Source organism: Salmo salar, chromosome ssa05 (assembly GCF_905237065.1).
Source record: "Salmo salar chromosome ssa05, Ssal_v3.1, whole genome shotgun sequence".
Classification (NCBI taxonomy): Eukaryota; Metazoa; Chordata; class Actinopteri; order Salmoniformes; family Salmonidae; genus Salmo; species Salmo salar.
The window spans coordinates 65,007,479-65,026,634 of record NC_059446.1 but is presented as its reverse complement, the minus strand read 5'-3'; the positions used below and the strand labels follow the sequence as shown (position 1 = coordinate 65,026,634).

General features: G+C 41.5%; 2 protein-coding genes across 2 annotated transcripts in view; one reads left to right on the top strand and one right to left on the bottom strand.

Moving 5' to 3' along the window:
• lars2 (leucyl-tRNA synthetase 2, mitochondrial) overlaps positions 1–2,346 on the bottom strand; it is a 44,403-nt gene extending 42,057 nt beyond the window's left edge. Inside the window, exon 1 of the mRNA XM_014201261.1 lies at positions 2,207–2,346. The gene's annotated coding sequence lies outside the window, so the exon portion shown is untranslated. The remainder of the gene's footprint in view (positions 1–2,206) is intronic.
• Positions 2,347–15,393: 13,047 nt separating this feature from the next.
• LOC106605521 (transmembrane protein 158) lies at positions 15,394–18,325 on the top strand. The gene has a single exon (XM_014201262.2). The coding sequence runs from the start codon at positions 15,660–15,662 to the stop codon at positions 16,353–16,355; it is 696 nt and encodes a 231-aa protein (XP_014056737.1). The 5' UTR covers positions 15,394–15,659; the 3' UTR covers positions 16,356–18,325.
• The last annotated feature ends 831 nt before the right edge of the window (positions 18,326–19,156 follow it).

The following is a 19,156-nucleotide window of genomic DNA, read 5'->3' as shown; positions in this document are numbered from 1 at the left end:
AAATAAGTATTTGACCCCCTCTCAATCAGAAAGATTTCTGGATCCCAGGTGTCTTTTATACAGGTAACGAGCTGAGATTAGGAACACACTCTTAAAGGGAGTGCTCCTAATCTCAGTTTGTTACCTGTATAAAAGACACCTGTCCACAGAAGCAATCAATCAATCAGATTCCAAACTCTCCACCATGGCCAAGACCAAAGAGCTCTCCAAGGATGTCAGGGACAAAATTGTAGACCTACACAAGGCTGGAATGGGCTACAAGACCATCGCCAAGCAGCTTGGTGAGAAGGTGACAACAGTTGGTGCGATTATTCGCAAATAGAAGAAACACAAAACAACTGTCAATCTCCCTCGGCCTGGGGCTCCATGCAAGATCTCACCTCGTGGAGTTGCAATGATCATGAGAACGGTGAGGAATCAGCCCAGAACTACACGGGAGGATCTTGTCAATGATCTCAAGGCAGCTGGGACCATAGTCACCAAGAAAACAATTGGTAACACACTACGCCGTGAAGGACTGAAATCCTGCAGCGCCCGCAAGGTCCCCCTGCTCAAGAAAGCACATATACATGCCCGTCTGAAGTTTGCCAATGAACATCTGAATGATTCAGAGGACAACTGGGTGAAAGTGTTGTGGTCAGATGAGACCAAAATGGAGCTCTTTGGCATCAACTCAACTCGCCGTGTTTGGAGGAGGAGGAATGCTGCCTATGACCCCAAGAACACCATCTCCACGGTCAAACATGGAGGTGAAAACATTGTGCTTAGGGGGTGTTTTTCTGCTAAGGGGACAGGACAACTTCACCGCATCAAAGGGACGATGGACGGGGCCCATGTACCGTCAAATCATGGGTGAGAACCTCCTTCCCTCAGCCAGGGCATTGAAAATGGGTCGTGGATGGGTATTCCAGCATGACAATGACCCAAAACACACAGCCAAGGCAACAAAGGAGTGGCTCAAGAAGAAGCACATTAAGGTCCTGGAGTGGCCTAGCCAGTCTCCAGACCTTAATCCCATAGAAAATCTGTGGAGGTAGCTGAAGGTTCGAGTTGCCAAGCGTCAGCCTCGAAACCTTAATGACTTGGAGAAAATCTGCAAAGAGGAGTGGGACAAAATCCCTCCTGAGATGTGTGCAAACCTGGTGGCCAACTACAAGAAACGTCTGACCTCTGTGATTGCCAACATGGGTTTTGCCACCAAGTACTAAGTCATGTTTTGCAGAGGGGTCAAATACTTATTTCCCTCATTAAAATGCAAATCAATTTCTAACATTTTTTACGTGTTTTTCTGGATTTTTTGTTGTTATTCTGTCTCTCAATGTTCAAATAAACCTACCATTAAAATTATAGACTGATCATTTCTTTGTCAGTGGGCAAACGTACAAAATCAGCAGGGGATCAAATACTTTTATCCCTCACTATATGGATAACTTGAAGGAGTTGGTTTCACATAAGTTATCTATCTTTGAGAATTCAACTAAATGTTTAGTACCTCCAAATATATCAAACAAATCAGAAAAACATCACTACATGTACAAACAGTATATGTCAGTATCTTTCATGCACGACCAAGTCAATAATACTGAAACATTTGAAATTATGATTGTCTGCAGACTGTAGAGCAAGTGTCGCTCGCTCACCAGCCAGCAGCATTCATTCTCCTCAAACACCCACTCAAACCATAGAGACATCTGCTCTGCTGTAGCCGAGCTACTCTACAGTCTCTATGGGAGATCAGTGCAATGCCACAAACACACTATCCTCCAGCTAGAGCAGAGAGAGATATATAGAGAGAAAGAGACATAAACAAGGTTGTGTCTGTGCATATGAGAGTGTGTAGGAGAGAGATAGAGGATGAGATGTTTCTATGGTTACATTGACCCTTGTGAATGCCATATCTTTACCATGGAGAGCCTTGCATACACCTTGAGAGATTCAGGCGATGCAAATCACGTTATTCCAAGTTCACATACATTCGCATTTGTGTAAGATAATAATATGTGCTTGTTAGTTATTCAAGAAATTAATCACGAATACAGTTAATAAGAAACATAGCTAGCTAGCTAAGTTAGATCGCGACTCGAGCTATCCATTCTTGACATGACACTGACAGCCACATTAGCTGGCTAGTGACATTTGTAAGCTAGATGCATTGTTGAACGTCTGTTAAAAAATAGCTTTGATCACAGGGTTTGAAGTTACTCACTGTGTTCAATTCCCAAATCCTTGCATTAAGCGATATGACTTTTATCATGAACCATTATCTATATCAGATTAAAAATGTTATTGCGCACGTAAAGTCGTGCTCCTGTTGTCATAGCTCACACCTCCATGTGCGCCGCCATGTTTGTTTATAAAAGCTTTATTGACAGCTTCCTCTTGGAACATTGTAACAGGGTGGGTTCCAAAGTACTTTACTGATAAACACTAATGTTTTTTAGTTTTTTTTAGTTAATTACTATGAATGTTAAATGAAGAGGTTAAATATACATTTGATATATCATTATGTTTTTTGTTTTTTTAATACATGTAGGGGTTAATGGGTTCTTCAGCTGTCCCCATAGGATATTCCTTTGAAGAACCCTTTTTGGTTCCAGGTAGTACTCTTTTAGTTCTACGTGGAACTATTTTGGGTTCTATGTAAAAACCCTTTCCAAAGAGAGGTTCTACATGGAAACCAAAAGGTGCCATGTAAACCTATGAGGACAGCCGAAGAACCCTTTTGGTACCCTTTTTTTTCTGAGTGTAGAATGTTACGTGTCATCTGTGTGGCACACTTTTGCGGGACCCTAGACTTTATTTTATACCCAACAGTCATCCAAAATGGGTCTGGTCTGTTCCACAACTCAACTGTATGGGCAACCTGGTGAGTTAGGGGATCTCTCTTACAGTGTGTGGCTATCTTTCTCTGCAGCTGTGCTCATATATTGATTTTGTGTGTGACTGTGTGTGTGTGTGTGTGTGTGTGTGTGTGTGTGTGTGTGTGTGTGTGTGTGTGTGTGTGTGTGTGTGTGTGTGTGTGTGTGTGTGTGTGTGTGTGTGTGTGTGTGTGTGTGTGTGTGTGTGTGTGTGTGCGTGCGTGCGTGTGTGTGTGTGTGTGTGTGTGTGTGTGTGTGTGTGTGTGTGTCCATGCCTGCGTACATGTGTGTGTGTTTGTGCATGCGGGCGGGCATGTGAGTTCATCTGTGAGTTCTTGTGTGTGCCTACCTGACAAGACATCTTGTTATTATTCCCAAAATGAAAACAAATCAGTTAACTGAAACCAATCAAAACATGATGGATGAATGTATATGCAAATGTAATCATTTTGGATACTAAGAAATAGAAAAGTCTATTTGAAGTTTTGGATGAAGTTAGATGGGATAGGAATGAGACTATTTTCTCAAGGTCAGCACGTTCTAGTTTCACAGTCAGCTCTACTTCTCGTTTGTTCATTGTTGTCAATGTGCTGTGAATGTCTTTCAAACAACAAAACTTTTCTCTGTTTCACTGTCATAACAGACACCATACCCACTGATAAAAATTCAGTATAGGCATTCTCAGTGTCGCCTTGATGCAATTTTTCCCATAGTTGTGATCTCAAAGGGAAAAGCTTGCAGTTGCATTCTCAAATGACATGGTTTCTGCCCACATTGTCAACCTGTTTTATCGCATGATGATATCCTCAGGAACTAACTGAAAGAAATGCTGAGTCACTTTGACAGTAACAGTCAGCAATGACCAAGATATACTGTGTAGTCAACCCCAACTTCTGTCTTCTAATTTAGTCTGTATTACATTCAGTGAGTCTGTATTACATTCAGTGAGTCTGTGTTACATTCAGTGCGTTTGTATTACATTCAGTGAATCTGTATTACATTCAGTGAGTCTGTATTACATTCAGTGAGTCTGTATTATATTCAGTGAGTCTGTATTACATTCAGTGAGTCTGTATTACATTCTGTGAGTCTGTATTACGTTCTGTGAGTCTGTATTACATTCTGTGAGTCTGTATTACATTCAGTGAGTCTGTGTTACATTCAGTGAATCTGTATTACATTCTGTGAGTCTGTATTACATTCTGTGAGTCTGTGTTACATTCTGTGAGTCTGTGTTACATTCTGTGAGTCTGTATTACATTCAGTGAGTCTGTATTACATTCAGTGAGTCTGTATTACATTCAGTGAGTCTGTATTACAAAGGTTATGGAGTATTTTGTGTCAATAAAGGGAAATTGTTGACTTTAGGCTACACATAAGTTATTGTTCTCATTCAAATTAAATAACTTGGATCTAACAGCTAAATATTAAACTATACATGTTAAAAGTTCAAACTTTACACTACAGCGTTTGCTTTATTTTATTAATTGCAATGGCTGGCAGGCACGAGACGGTTCTGCTGGTTACCTTAGCAACCCTTTTATCTCCACACCAGATTATTTTCAGTTAAAAGATTTAGATTTGTGGAACGGGGAGTTAGGCGAACCAACAAACACACACGCACACATATACACACACACACGCACACACACACGCACACACACACACACACACACACACACATATACACACACACACACACACACACACACACACACACACACACACACACACACACACACACACACACACACACACACACACACACACACACACACACATAAAGGCTCTCCTCAAACTTATAAAATCACTAACTACTACACAAAAACTGAAAGGCCTTCTGTTATATCTTGCAGTAGCACGTGCCTCTTTGATGTGGACTTCCATGGTATTATGATGACTGTACAGAGTACAGACTAGTGTTTCCATGCACTCCATCTCCATTACAGAAGAGATAGATTCAACGTGGAGGAGGATGCCTCGTCTAATCAGTGGCATTTCTCTATGAGAGATCCCCTGAGCATGCACCTTTGATCTGACTGACTCGCAGACAGAGGGAAGGAACACAGAAAAAGGGAAAAATAAGTGAAAGATGGAGACGGGTGGGTGGTGGAGGTGTGGTGTGGTGGGCAGGATAGCGAGTGGCAGAGAAACAGCACAGAACAGAAAGGCTCTGCACTATCCATAGTCTGACGTTAATGTGCTAAACTAATCCTGGGGTGCCGTGGCCGCTCTCCTTTCACGTTGTATATCAGAGTCAAGAGGACCACGTCCCTGCCCAGGGCACAACTCACAGGATGTGGTTATGAGGAGAAAAAGATGGAATAGGAAAATGGGTTTTTGACACTATTTAAACAGTTTCCTCCTACTGCCCTTTTAAAGAATAAGCTTCCTTCAACTGATCACTGATGAATGAATGAATGAATGAATGAATGAACGAACAGGACACTGGGCACATAAGTACAGTACTTATGTACATGATACATTCATGAAGGTCAAAATTCTCCTTCAATTCAAGGTGGATTGAGTACTATTCTATCATCTGATCTTAAAAAAAGAAAGAAACAAGGCCAATTGGAGGATTGATATGAAACTATGACAGGATTGGCTAAGAGTTGTATAGATAGACAATGGATTGTATTTAGAATATTGAGAATAGGATGAGTTTGTCTGAGGGTCACTAATCCTAAAGTCAATCTCCATTGATGTGCTTTGATGTTGTGGTTCAATACAGACCCTTAGGTAAAGACACAAGGTGAAACACCCTGGGAGTTCACATCACAGTGTGAGGGTGTTCTCTGTTTGGGCAAGGGATTTATCTTCCTGGACTCTGTACTGTTAAAATAGAAAGACTCAAAACACTATCATTGTGTAGTAAAACCATAAATAGTGCACTTGAACTGAGATCTGGTGTTTGGAGGGTGTTTGAATGTAAACGCAAATTAAGTGTTCTGATACAATGAATGGATTTCAAAACAGAATGGAAGCACCCTGAAACACCAAAGTGGTTCTACAATCTGAATAATTGTGTTTTTAAGAGGGTGTTGTTGTATTTTTAGGAGTGTTGTGAAAACCCTTTTTGGTGTTTCAGTGCATGTAAAAGGCAGCATCAAAACACAAAAATAATGTTTTGTTTTACTTTTTCTCTCATTCAATCAAGTGGTTTTACATTTCTAATTGGTTTCTAGCATAAATATTGATTGATCATTTTCAGTCAATATTTTGATTAACATTTTAAAGAAGACTGTGAAATGAAAATTGTTCCTATATGGTAGACTTTGGGACTTGTTATAGGCCACAGTTGCCAGGCCCATTGTTAGATTATAAATAATGTTACAATCAAAATGATTTAAGTTATAGCAGAGGTAACACTGGTATTCCTGTGAGAAGGTACAGTTGAAGTCGGAAGTTTACATACACCTTAGCCAAATACATTTAAACTCCGTTTTTCACAATTCCTGACATTTAATGTTAGTAAACATTCCCTGTTTTAGGTCAGTTAGGATTACCACTTTATTTCAAGAATGTGAAATGTCAGAATAATTGTAGAGAGAATGATTTATTTCAGCTTTTATTTCTTTCATCACATTCCCAGTGGGTCAGAAGTTTACATACACTCAATTAGTATTTGGTAGCGTTGCCTTTAAATTGTTTAACTTCGGTCAAACGTTTTGGGTAGCTTTCCACAAGCTTCCCACAATAAATTGAGTGAATTTTGGCCCATTCTTCCTGACGGAGCTGGTGTAACTGAGTCAGGTTTGTAGGCCTCATGCTAGCACATGATTTTTCAGTTCTGCCCACACATTTTCTATGGGATTGAGGTCAGGGCTTTCTGATGGCCACTCCAATAGCTTGACTTTGTTGTCCTTAAGCCATTTTGCCACAACTTTGGAAGTATGCTTGGAGTCATTGTTCATTTGGAAGACCCATCTGCGACCAAGCTATAACTTCCTGACTGATGTCTTGAGATGTTGCTTCAATGTATCCACATCATTTTCCTACCTCATGATGCCATCTATTTTGTGAAGTGCACCAGTCCCTCCTGCAGCAAAGCACCCACACAACATGATGCTGCCACTCCCATGCTTCACGGTTGGGATGGTGTTCTTCGGCTTGCAAGCCTCCCCCTTTTCCCTCCAAACATAACGATGGTCATTATGGCCAAACAGTTCCATTTTTGTTTCATCAGACCAGAGGACATTTCTCCAAAAAGTATGATCTTTGTCCCCATGTGCAGTTGCAAACCGTAGTCTGGCTTTTTTTATGGTGGTTTTGGAGCAGTGGCTACTTCCTTACTGAGCGGCCTATCAGGTTATGTCGATATAGGACTCGTTTTACTGCGGATATAGATACTTTGTACCTGTTTCCTCCAGCATCTTGACAAGGTCCTTTGCTGTTGTTCTGGGATTGATTTGCACTTTTCGCACCAGAGTACATTCATCTCTAGGAGACATAACGCATCTCCTTCCTGAGCAGTATGACGGCTGTGTGGTCTCATGGTGTTTATACTTGCATACTATTGTTTATACAGATGAACGTGGTACCTTCAGGCGTTTGGAAATTGCTCCCAAGGAAGATCCAGACTTAGAGGTCTACAATTTTTTTTGCTGAGGTCTTGGCTGATTTCTTTTGATTTTCCCATGATGTCAAGCAAAGAGGCACTGAATTGGATGGTCGGCCTTGAAATACATCCACAGGTACACCTCCAATTGACTCAAATTATATCATTTAGCCCATCAGAAGCTTCTAAAGCCATGACATCATATTCTGGAATTTTCCAAGCTGTTTAAAGGCACAGTCAACTTAGTGTATGTTAACTTCTGACCCACTGGAATTGTGATACAGTGAATTATAAGTGAAATAATCTGTCTGTAATGAATTGTTGGAAAAATTACTTGTGTCGTGCACAAAGTAGATGTCTTAACCGACTTGCCAAAACTATAGTTTGTTAACAAGAAATGTGTAGAGTGGTTGAAAAATGAGTTTTAATGACTCCAACCTAAGTGTATGTAAACTTCCGACTTCTACTGTAGATGTGGAACACCACCTTAGTTCATTTTAACAGTGTGGGAGGTTATATGAGATCAAAGCAGGAGGACTGTGGGTTATTTCAATTGCTGCAATGAACCAGTATGTCATTTTATTGTGGTTGTTGGAAGGTTGTTTTTGGTTTGGAGGGGACACAGGATAAGTGACTCAGTGGTTGGGATAAGACTCTCTTTCACCCTTCATTTATTTTTCTCTCATTCTCTCCATCTTAGTTTCACAATTATTACATGATTCCACTTCTTTAATTTGCAATTTAAGTAATAGATCTCAAACCAATATAGTAAAATAACACAGCCATCTATTCATCAACAATTACTCTGGGATGAGCTAATGACTGACAGATTTGATCAACTCCCTCTTTGCCTTTGAATGTCAGTTCAAACACTTTCTCTGATGCCTATTTCAAACTAAAGTAATCTCTTCTGCAAGCAGAAGTCTACCTCCACCCACACCCCTCCTCCCTCCCCTCCTCCCTCCCTCCCACCTCTCAGGCTCAACCATGACAAACAACCCATGTTAATCACACCCTCTCGCCATGTTTCGGAGGGTGGTTACAGTTCACACACACTCACACACACACACACACACACACGCACAGAACCAGAAGACAACCGATCACACAGCATCAGAGAGAGAACGTTCCTCCTCTGTGTGACTGGATAGAGGAGAGGATGCGGTGGGGTGGTGGGTGGAAGGTGGTGGGGGGGACTGGTCGGTTCCAACCTATCAAAAGGTGACCTTTTGGGGGACGACGTGTGATTCACGTCCACGTCGGCCGCGCTGAGAAGTGGAGGCATCGGCGCAGGCAAGAAGCAATCTCACACCGTCTTGGCTCCCAGAGTCCAATGAGGAAGGGCCTGATCAGCCTCTGCCTGTGACCATTGTTCAGAGGGTCTGATAAGTGTGATGATATTCCCAGGGCCTATTTCATGTCGACAACCCCTCAGCAGGCGCCCGGCCGGCCGTGCACTGTGTCCTTCATTGATCTTTTCCCAGAGAAGACAAAGATAGAAAAAGCGGAACACGGTGGTGTGGTGAAGACGGATGGTTCTGAAAGGCAGAAGGAGTAGATTTGTTAGTTAGTAGAGACCATAGACATCCAAGGTCATTACCATGTCAACTGTAACATTTCCCTTGGTGTTCAAGCAGGTGTGTTAACTATGACCCTGGTGTTCTTATTTGTCAGGTGGAACAGCAAGATCAGTTCTATTTTGAGAACGATTACTTCTCAGAAGCATTGTTATACAGTTTCTTACTTTTCACTAACAGTGGTCTGAATTCTGACAAACCATCATAGTACTGTATTAAGAAACTGCCTAACAATAAACTCAGATACAAAACTGAACAAAAAAGTAGTTTGGTACTAGTGCCTATACATCACGTGCCAGTACATGAGAAGTTTCTAATCAAATCCATAATTTACCCCAAACTATATTGCCCCATACTAACCCTTCCAGCCCACAACAACCACTGAATCTCCTGAGAGGGCCTTATTAAGAAACACAGAGACATTATAGTTTGTATCGTTCCTCTGATCTTGCCCAGTGCTATTATAACAGGTCAACATGGGAGTTCAGATTCACATCGTCTTGTTTTAATCAGTGTCTTGATGTTGTGTGTCTAATAAACAGTGCTGCTTTGCCTCATCAAGACTGATAATTCTGCTTCCTGTGAGAGAAATGAGCACCTCCACATACAGTACATAATAACACAACGCTTCCTTCCTCCGCCCGCCATCCCGCACGGCTCCTATCAGGACTCCTCGTTAGTTAATGCTACTAATTAGTGCTCCTTTCTCCTATGGATCCATCTGCAGTCTCACAGACACAGGGGGGAGGAGGAGGAGGGAAGATTGTGTGTACCCTGATCTCTGCAGATTGAAACATTTTGCTACTCACCACAATCACAGTATATGTTGGGGGCATTTGAGTCGGCCTGTCCAACTTCTCAATCTAAATAGTAATCCTTTTGACACGATTGGTTTATTTGAATCCCCATTAGCTTTCACAGGGGCAGCAGTATTCTTTCTGGGGTCCACAACAACAAAAATACCTGACAAGTAAGAAAACACTGATAGACAGTCACACAAGGACAGTCACACAAATGTAAAATACATCGATATACAAACAATACAACAATAACAAAAAATAATGTATGTGTTAGAGTGTCGGTGTGTTGGTTTGTCAGTCCCCTCATATATATTGGTGTTGTCACTGTTGTTGTTTTTTAAGGCATGTACAAATGTAATCATATCAAACCTCTCATTCACTGTATGAGTACACAACCACACCAGCCACATTGTCTCACGTCAGATAGCGTCCCTCCTCCACGACGCTCATCCCTCAACCGGTGCAGGTGGAATCAACATGTTATCTGATGTAAGACAATGCACCGGACATGCAAGTAGCTATAGAAACTAACATAAACCCTAACCTGAACACACATCCTACCCAGAGGCACTTTTCAAGTTTCTCCTAAAGATAGAATCAGATGGACATTAATAATATAACTCCTCTCTAAATCTCTCCACTTCTAAATTGTCCCTCATCTCAACCAATAAGTAAAGGTCAGCTGGTTACCATGGTGATGGGTCAGGGGACTTGCCTTGCCTTTGTTGGAATGAAAAGGAACAGCGGAAGTAAGAAGAATCAAGGGACTCAGTCACAAGGCTCAGATCCACAAAAGGAGTGAGAGCATGGAGGATGTGAAGACAAATTTATCCAATAGCCAATATCTAATGAAACAGGTTGTCTGTGTGAGCCTATAGTACAGAGAAATACTGCCTGTCTGCTCCTGCACAGTGAGAGTGGATGGAGGAGAGACCAGAAGCCATGAACAGGTCTCTTTTTAGCAAGGTCCCCGGTAAAAAGAGATACATTTTGAGAAAATTAATCTTTTTATACATTCTACTTTGGCACAAGAGAGACTTTTATCTCTGTCCCATTAGCATTTTTGGCACTGAAGCAATTTACATTTTTATAGCATAATTAATGAACAAGAAAGTAATTTACATTTTCGCTCCATTCGCCGGGCACATTGTCTGTCTGGAGCATATTTGATATTTGGAGGGGGATGTATTTGGGAATGTGTGGGCGAGTTTGTGTGTCATTGTCTCTGTATTTGTGTATGTCGATCAGTGTCAAGCAATGGGTGTGTGTGTGTGTGTGTGTGTGTGTGTGTGTGTGTGTGTGTGTGTGTGTGTGTGTGTGTGTGTGTGTGTGTGTGTGTGTGTGTGTGTGTGTGTGTGTGTGTGTGTGTGTGTGTGTGTGTGTGTGTGTGTGTGTGTGTGTGTGCGCGCATTGGGGAGGAGTGTGTGTGGAAGTTTTCAAGGAAAAGATGGAACAGAATAGGTCTTAATAAACAACAGGGGAGGAATAGAGGAGGAGAGGTGTTTTCAGGTGCAAATTGAGGCCAGAGGCGACCTGTCTTTTACTTCAGCTGGTGCTCACATCAAAAGGCTGGAGGCAGTCCTTCACAGCAAATTAAACCATTCAAGCAGCTCAAAGGGAAATATAATTCATACAAGTGTCATACATATTCCCGACAAACATAAAAAGAGAAACTGTGTCATTAATGTTTTGCTTTTTTCCCTCTCCAGGTTGATGACCCTTGTGACGGTTAACCCTGTAAAGCCTGGCTCTTATCTTTTGAAAAGGGCTCTCACGTTGATTGTGGTTTTCTGGCTTAAACATTAAAGGAAAGTTAGAATAAGGAATATCCCATATAACATTAATGTATATCAGTGAAAGAGAGCGACCTGGCTCTATGTATTTTACTTGTTTGTGACTCACTGACATCGTCCCCGGTTAGAGGGGAAAAAGCAGCCCAAGAGTTAACACACAGGAACTTTATTTAAACGCACCGAGGAAGATGAATATGGGGATGCACATGGGAATGTACATTGGGATATAAAGTGGGAATGTACATTGGGATATAGAGTGGGAATGTACATTGGGATATAGAGTGAGAAAGATAGTGGAATGGTACACTCTTAGAAAAAAGAGTTCCAAAAGGGTTCTTCGGCTGTCCCCACAGGAGAACCCTTTTGGTTCCAGGTAGAATCCTTATTGGTTCCAAGTAGAACCGTTTTGGGTTCCATGTAGAACCCTCTGTAGAAAGGGTTCTACATGGAACCCAAAAGGGTTCTACCTGAAACCAAAAAGGGTTCTTCAAAGGGTTCTCCTATGGGGACAAACAAAGAACCCTTTAAGGTTCTAGATAGCACATGTTTTTGTTCTTATAGCATAGTGGTTCTGTAATGGACAGAAACAGAGGTAATTAATACACACATACCGAATGAATACACCAGGGCACAAATGCATAGATACAGAATCTTACAGAATATAGCAGTAGTAAATGTGAAAGGACTGTATAGATTGCATATGCCATCTGCAGAGTATCACACAGCACAGTAAACTCAACATACAATAGACAATAATAGTAACTAACTATGAAGAACAATATACAAATGTCACACAACTCACTTTGGGCACCCACACCATCCCACAAGTCCAGAGATATGAGTGAGTCCAGTTGTTGATGGGCAGAGACAGATGTTGCTCTCTGCCACTGCTTGAGGGAGACAGTATAGTGTGACCTGCAGAGTCAAGACGATGGGCAGATGTCCAGACCTCTAGTAACCTCCCTAGCGATCTACCAGGGCACAGGTCACACAGGTCACACAGGTCAGAGGGAGTTTGAGAGGCAGGTTTCTGTTACCCCCTAGAGTCTAGATTCTCAGGCTACGGTCATGGGGGATGGGGAGTGGAGTGTGGAGCTTAGAGTTGTGAGGTGCTGATAACAGTCACCGGCAGGGAATTCGTAACAATCCTCTTTAGTTTATTTGACCCTGAAATTAATGTGATTTATGCATACCTGTGGTCTAAATGATTAAGTGTTTTGTGGGGTAAATTATATCTGTTTTGAAACTGTCAACTGCAACAAGACAAGCAGTCAGGATGTGTTTTTTTCTCTTCAGCCAGGCTTCAAGCCAGACATGTGATATAGACGTCCAGGGGACATTTTCCATTGAACTCTGTGACACCGCTATGTGTGTGAGCGTAATCTAATCAGGTCTGTACAAAACCTGAAGGCATAGAATAGAACAACAGCCTACATGGTGGCAGAGGGGAGGTTTCGGACATTGTCACATGCCAAAATAGCACAGGTGTGCTAGTAAAATATGTAAACCTTGATTAAAGCGCAACAGAAAAATAAAATCCCTGCCAACACTGCAGCCAGCTGTGTCCCAGTAACGTGGCTGTAATTCTAAATCAGGTTTTCCCACTCACAAAATGGAGATGTTCCTAACACATTGAGGTTCATTGTATTTTCCAACATCAAATACAGTTAAAAAGCAATCCTATGTGTCACAAAACAGCTGAGTCACTCTCACAAGGTGTCCTACCTGCGCTTATAGAGAGAGACAGATGTTTACTGATGTGCCTGGCTACCTTTGAGTGCACCACAGCTACATTTCCCAGTAGAATTTGCCAGTAATGTTCCTCCATAACGGCTGTCTGTCACAAACTGTATATAGCCTTGTTATTGTTATGTCATTTTCTTGTGTTACTTTTAGATAAAAAAATAATAAAACTTTCGTTTATTTAGTAAATATTTATTGAACGGCAGGTGGTTAAGGGCTTGTAAGTAAGCATTTCAGCTTACTTACAAGCGAATACAGCATTTTGTTGTATTCGGCGCATGTGGCAAATACAATTTGATTTGATGTGATCCCAACACATGGCATTACTGAGTCTGCTGGTGGTAACACATCTAAACATGCACTCTAAGAAGTCTGACTGGGGCTGAAATAGAAATAATTAACACTAAATACATTATCATAAAGAGAGAGCATCTAACTTGATTACTTCCCCTTAAGGCAATTCATCTGCGTTGATTTGATATGGCTTGCGCCTGGCATCCTAAGCTTTGATTTGATATGCCTTGCTCCTGGCATCCTAAGCTTTGATTTGATATGCCTTGCTCCTGGCATCCTAAGCTTTGATTTGATATGCCTTGCTCCTGGCATCCTAAGCTTTGATTTGATATGCCTTGCTCCTGGCATCCTAAGCTTTGATTTGATATGCCTTGTTCCTGGCATCCTAAGCTTTGATTTGATATGCCTTGCTCCTGGCATCCTAAGCTTTGATTTGATATGCCTTGCTCCTGGCATCCTAAGCTTTGATTTGATATGCCTTGCTCCTGGCATCCTAAGCTTTGATTTGATATGCCTTGCTCCTGGCATCCTACGCTTTGATTTGATATGCCTTGCGCCTGGCATCCTAAGCTTTGATTTGATATGCTTTGCTCCTGGCATCCTAAGCTTTGATTTGATATGCCTTGCTCCTGGCATCCTAAGCTTTGATTTGATATGCCTTGCTCCTGGCATCCTAAGCTTTGATTTGATATGCCTTGCTCCTGGCATCCTAAGCTTTGATTTGATATGCCTTGCTCCTGGCATCCTAAGCTTTGATTTGATATGCCTTGCTCCTGGCATCCTAAGCTTTGATTTGATATGCCTTGCTCCTGGCATCCTAAGGGGGATTTCATTGCCATCTTATGCTTGTGTAATTACCATCAACTGGTGTGCACGCAGACTCACCCTGAAGAGGCATTTGAGGATAATCAATAGATTGACTAGTTCCGTTGAATGAGCACCAATTATGGGACTCTACCTTCTCATAGAATGGAAGAGGTGGCGACAGGCCAGGAATCACTGATGGCGTGGTCGGGATTTAAAACAAACAATGGAGAAGTCAATTTTTGTTTATTTGCAGATTTATTCCCTATTATTTACTATAATATAGGTTTATTGTTTTAAATATGGCTGAACAGTCTAGCATGGGAGCCTTCCCCTTCAGGACTTCTTCTTAGTAAGGCTTCTTGGAGTAGGGCGAAGACAAGTTGGCCCTTGACGCTGATCCTGGGTCAGTTTAGCATTTTCCTCACTTATGGGGTTGGGCGAGGGGAAGCTGATCCTAGGTCTGTACCAATGGGGAACGTCACCCTGGAGCGGAATTCTCCCAGTCCATTGTCTGTGGAATTCATGAGTTGCTGTCCGCTTCAATGGTGCTGAATCTCGAATCCGCTTTAGCGCCATTGAACATTTTACTCTTTTGACAAAGTAAAAATTTGAGTCATAAGGAGACATATTTTCCTGCATCACAATTCATATTACAGGCCTAGGGCATAGGGACTCAGTTGCCCAAATAGAAAGCAATAAGGGTGATATGTTTTGGAACAATCATACATTACACAATAACTTATCCATCCCAGGGTTGCAGATATCCTACAGGGAGGGAGGAAGAGGAGGGGGAATGCCTTGTATCTTCCTCCCACCATGTCCCTGAAGCCGCGCACGTATTAAGTGAAGAGAGGCGCGAAGGTTGCAATGCATGTTCCCAGACAGGGCAACTCCTCCTTTCCTTCCTCACACACCTGAGAGAGTACCAGAGTCCTCGCAGCACACCACAGCCTATCTCTTGCATGCAAAGTAACGCCCAGTAGCAGTTTGGCAAGAAGCCAGTTACTTTGGGAACCAAATCTAGGGCGGGGGGCGCGCACGGCGCGTGTGACGGGCAGCTGACGTTTCCAACTGTCCTCTCCCGCAACGGAAGATGCACACTATGGATGTTTGTGTAAGCGCTGGAGACGGCCGTTTTCTGCATTTTATTAACGACGGACACGCCTCGTCAGTTGCCTTGCATCCCTACGGAACATCATGCGAGTAGGAGCGACGCACCCAATGCCATGCTGAGCAACTCCCCGACTTTTCTGCTGGCCCTGACCACCGTAGCCGGACTACTCCAGCGGTGCCACGGCTGGAGCGACGAGGACCTCCTGTTACCCCCCATCAACTCCACCAACAGATTCTTGGCCAACTTGGAGGTGGACGTGCACTACTCGAAGAGATCCGTGGAGGAGAGCGAAGCCTCCTCGTCAGACACTTCGTTACAGCCGTTGCCACATTGCAACGTCAGCGTGCAGAGACTTTTCCCCACCTCGCTGGTGGCTCGTTGGGGTAGCAACTTCGGTTTCCAGTGCGATGTGTTTATATATACCGCCAATAACAATGGAAGGGCTTTTTTCTCTGCTGCTATCAACAGAGCCATCTCACCTGTTCTCATCGAACACCTCGGAGTCACCGGCGGCCAGCAGGAGTTTAGACTGTGTGTTGGATGTGGCATGTCACGATACCGGCGATTCGGCAAGTCAAAGGCTCAGCAGACGGGGGATCCCATCAATTTCTGCTGTGTTGACTTCAGCCTTGACGAACTAAATGGGGACAAAAGTTGGAGATTGAACCGTAAACCCATCGAGTCAACTCTTGTGGCTTGTTTCATGACTCTAGTGATAATAGTGTGGAGTGTTGCTGCCCTCATATGGCCGGTGCCTATTATTGCAGGATTTCTGCCCAACGGAATGGAACAGAGACGGCCGAGATAAAGAATGATCCAATTCTGGAGATAAGCCCCCAAGCCAATAGGCTAAAAATACTGTAGAATACATATTTCAACGTTTTTTTTTCTTCACATTCTACCCGTATAAAAGAATGTCCGTTTCCAATTTTACCGTTTAGAATGAAAGAGTGCATTTTTGGTTTTGGTCTATTTCCTATTGATAGGCCTTCACTATAAGAAGACCAATAGTTTTAAAGATAGGTTGTGGTATTGTAAATGTAGCCTATGTATTACATTGTCTATAGGATAGGTGCATATGTAGAGTGTGTTAACAACATTTCACTGTAAACAGTGTTTGTATGGTTTTAAATCTTTGTAGGATTATTGCCTATTGGCCTGGCAGTGGTGTAGTGGTGCCTGAAGAAGTGGGTATACTCTAATTTTGGCAAAAATGTCCCAAACGGCCCGCCCAGCGAAGGAAAGGTGCCCTGTGGGAAATATTCTATGAGAAACAATGATAATTGTTCATATTGGTCTTTCACAGTCAGGCCAACTAAAGCTGTATTGTTCATATTGGTCTTTCACAGTCAGGCCAACCCAAGCTGTACTGTTCATATTGGTCTTTCACAGTCAGGCCAACCCAAGCTGTACTGTGCAAGTAGGCTAATTGTAGGCATAATATTGAAACAGATAAATTAGGCTGTCAACTGAGTCAGAAATTCAAAGGTTTCAGATCTATTTATTTATATTCAGATTTTCACTCTCAAAGTCACACTTTGTTTTATAGAAAAACAACAAAATTGGATGTTCTAAGTCCATAACAATGCTTTCAAAGACCATAACAATGTCCATAACAATACCACATCAGGAGACTACTTTTGAGCTCTGGGAAATATCTAAGATAAAACTATTTTTGTGTAGTTACCCTTTAATAATTCCAGTGTGACAGCACCTAGCAATGTTGTTTGCTAGTGGTGTTTCTGTAGCACATGAGATGGAGTTTACAAAACAAATGGCCACTGGATTAATGCAAATAATCCTGATATCATTCTGCCATGTAGGCATAGGCTACTTTGTAGCTAGTTAACATTTCCCAGTTTTTGGGAAAGCCTTTCTGTCTACCAGAAGACGGCTAGGCCTATCATTAGCATCACTATATTTTTCCTGTTCCTTAATTGTTTGAAACCTAGATGTTTTACTCCGTATTATGAGGCATGCCTTACCATTTCTTCAAAGTAGCCTATAGCCAAAATCCCACCATAGAAAGGTGGAGGCAATTATTTGATAAAGACTTCCTCATATGCATTTTCCTGTTCTACTGGTTTTCTTTCAACTTTATTTCATTGTCTAGCAGCCAAATGCATTATCCTATTCATATTAGCAACCGATGAAGGTTGTTGCATCTTTATATCTCCATAGTATCTACATTTCTTATAGATATTTCAATCTCCATCCATGAAACCTCTCACATGTGCGGTGCACATTTTAGAATGGTGTTTTCCTGCTAATTGCATTTTGGAACATTCTCGTGTAGGCCTAACGCCATGTGCCCATTGCTGCATCTAAAATGTGAAGAAATAATAGTTTATCAACATTTAACCTAAGCATTAAGAAATACACGCAATGCCCACTGAAAAAGAAGTGGGTATACGGTGTAAAACTGCGCATTCCCTCCGCTACACACACCACTGAGGCCTGCTATTTGTTGTGTTTATGTAGAGAGAAATTATAGTTTTTCTCATGAACTTGAATGAAAAAGTGTGCTGTAATACGTGGTGGGTAGATCTTGTCAAAAATAAATGCATAAATGTCATAGGCCTACCTGAATTTATTTTGGATGTTGTATCAAATATTTTGACGTATAGGCAACCCCTCTCTGATATTGTTTAATATTATTTATAATGTTAGATTTATCTATATAACACAATTAAAACTAAGCTGATAACATATTTGTATTTATTTGTATGAGATAACATGAATGAATGAATAAATAAAATGTATTTGTTTTACATAATACGGAGGTGAGGAGACCTATTTATTTTGAACTAACGGCTTCGTGACCGATTAGGCGAATAGACTAGGTCGGTGAAATGTGCTATGGCCTGTAACTGAAAGAGAAACGACAACGCTCCATTCTCTGTTTGAGAACGCTTCAGGGAATAGCAGCTGGGAATTTGCATTCATCTTTCAAATGTGAGTAGGCGATGAGAATTTTTAGGTAAGCAAGTTGATGTGCTTATGTGTTTCTGAGTAACACACAAACCACTGTGTACAAACTGGTTGAATTTGTCAACATATGGTGACATGGAATCTACAGCTATTGTTTCAATTCAACCCAGGGTTCAACAAAAATAGACCATACATATAGGCCTAGGGTTTCATGCTTTGGTTGAGTTCAAATTTAATCTTCAAATGAATAATTGAAATGTGTTGGACACGTCTCCATCTCAACCAAAAAGCATGGTTAAAGAGTAGGACTAAATCAAATCAACTTTATTTAAAGTGCATTTAAACGTTGATTAGATTAGATTTAGTCTTATTATTTACCTTAGATTTTTGTTTGAGATGGAGACATGAATCCAACATATAAATGATAAATGTTTATACAAACTGGACATTGAATTGTGTTTGGTTGTCAACGCAACCAAATATCAACATTTGAAGGACATGTATCTTCTGTTTGGATAGTTCCATCTGTGCCACTGAATAAGTCTGCCTTTGATTCCAGTTTGTCTGCAAATGTATAATTTATATGTTGGATTCAAATCGTAATCTCAACCGAGAATCAAAGTTAAAGAATAGGACTAAATCAATCAAACGTTAAATGCACTTTATTTAAAGTTTTAT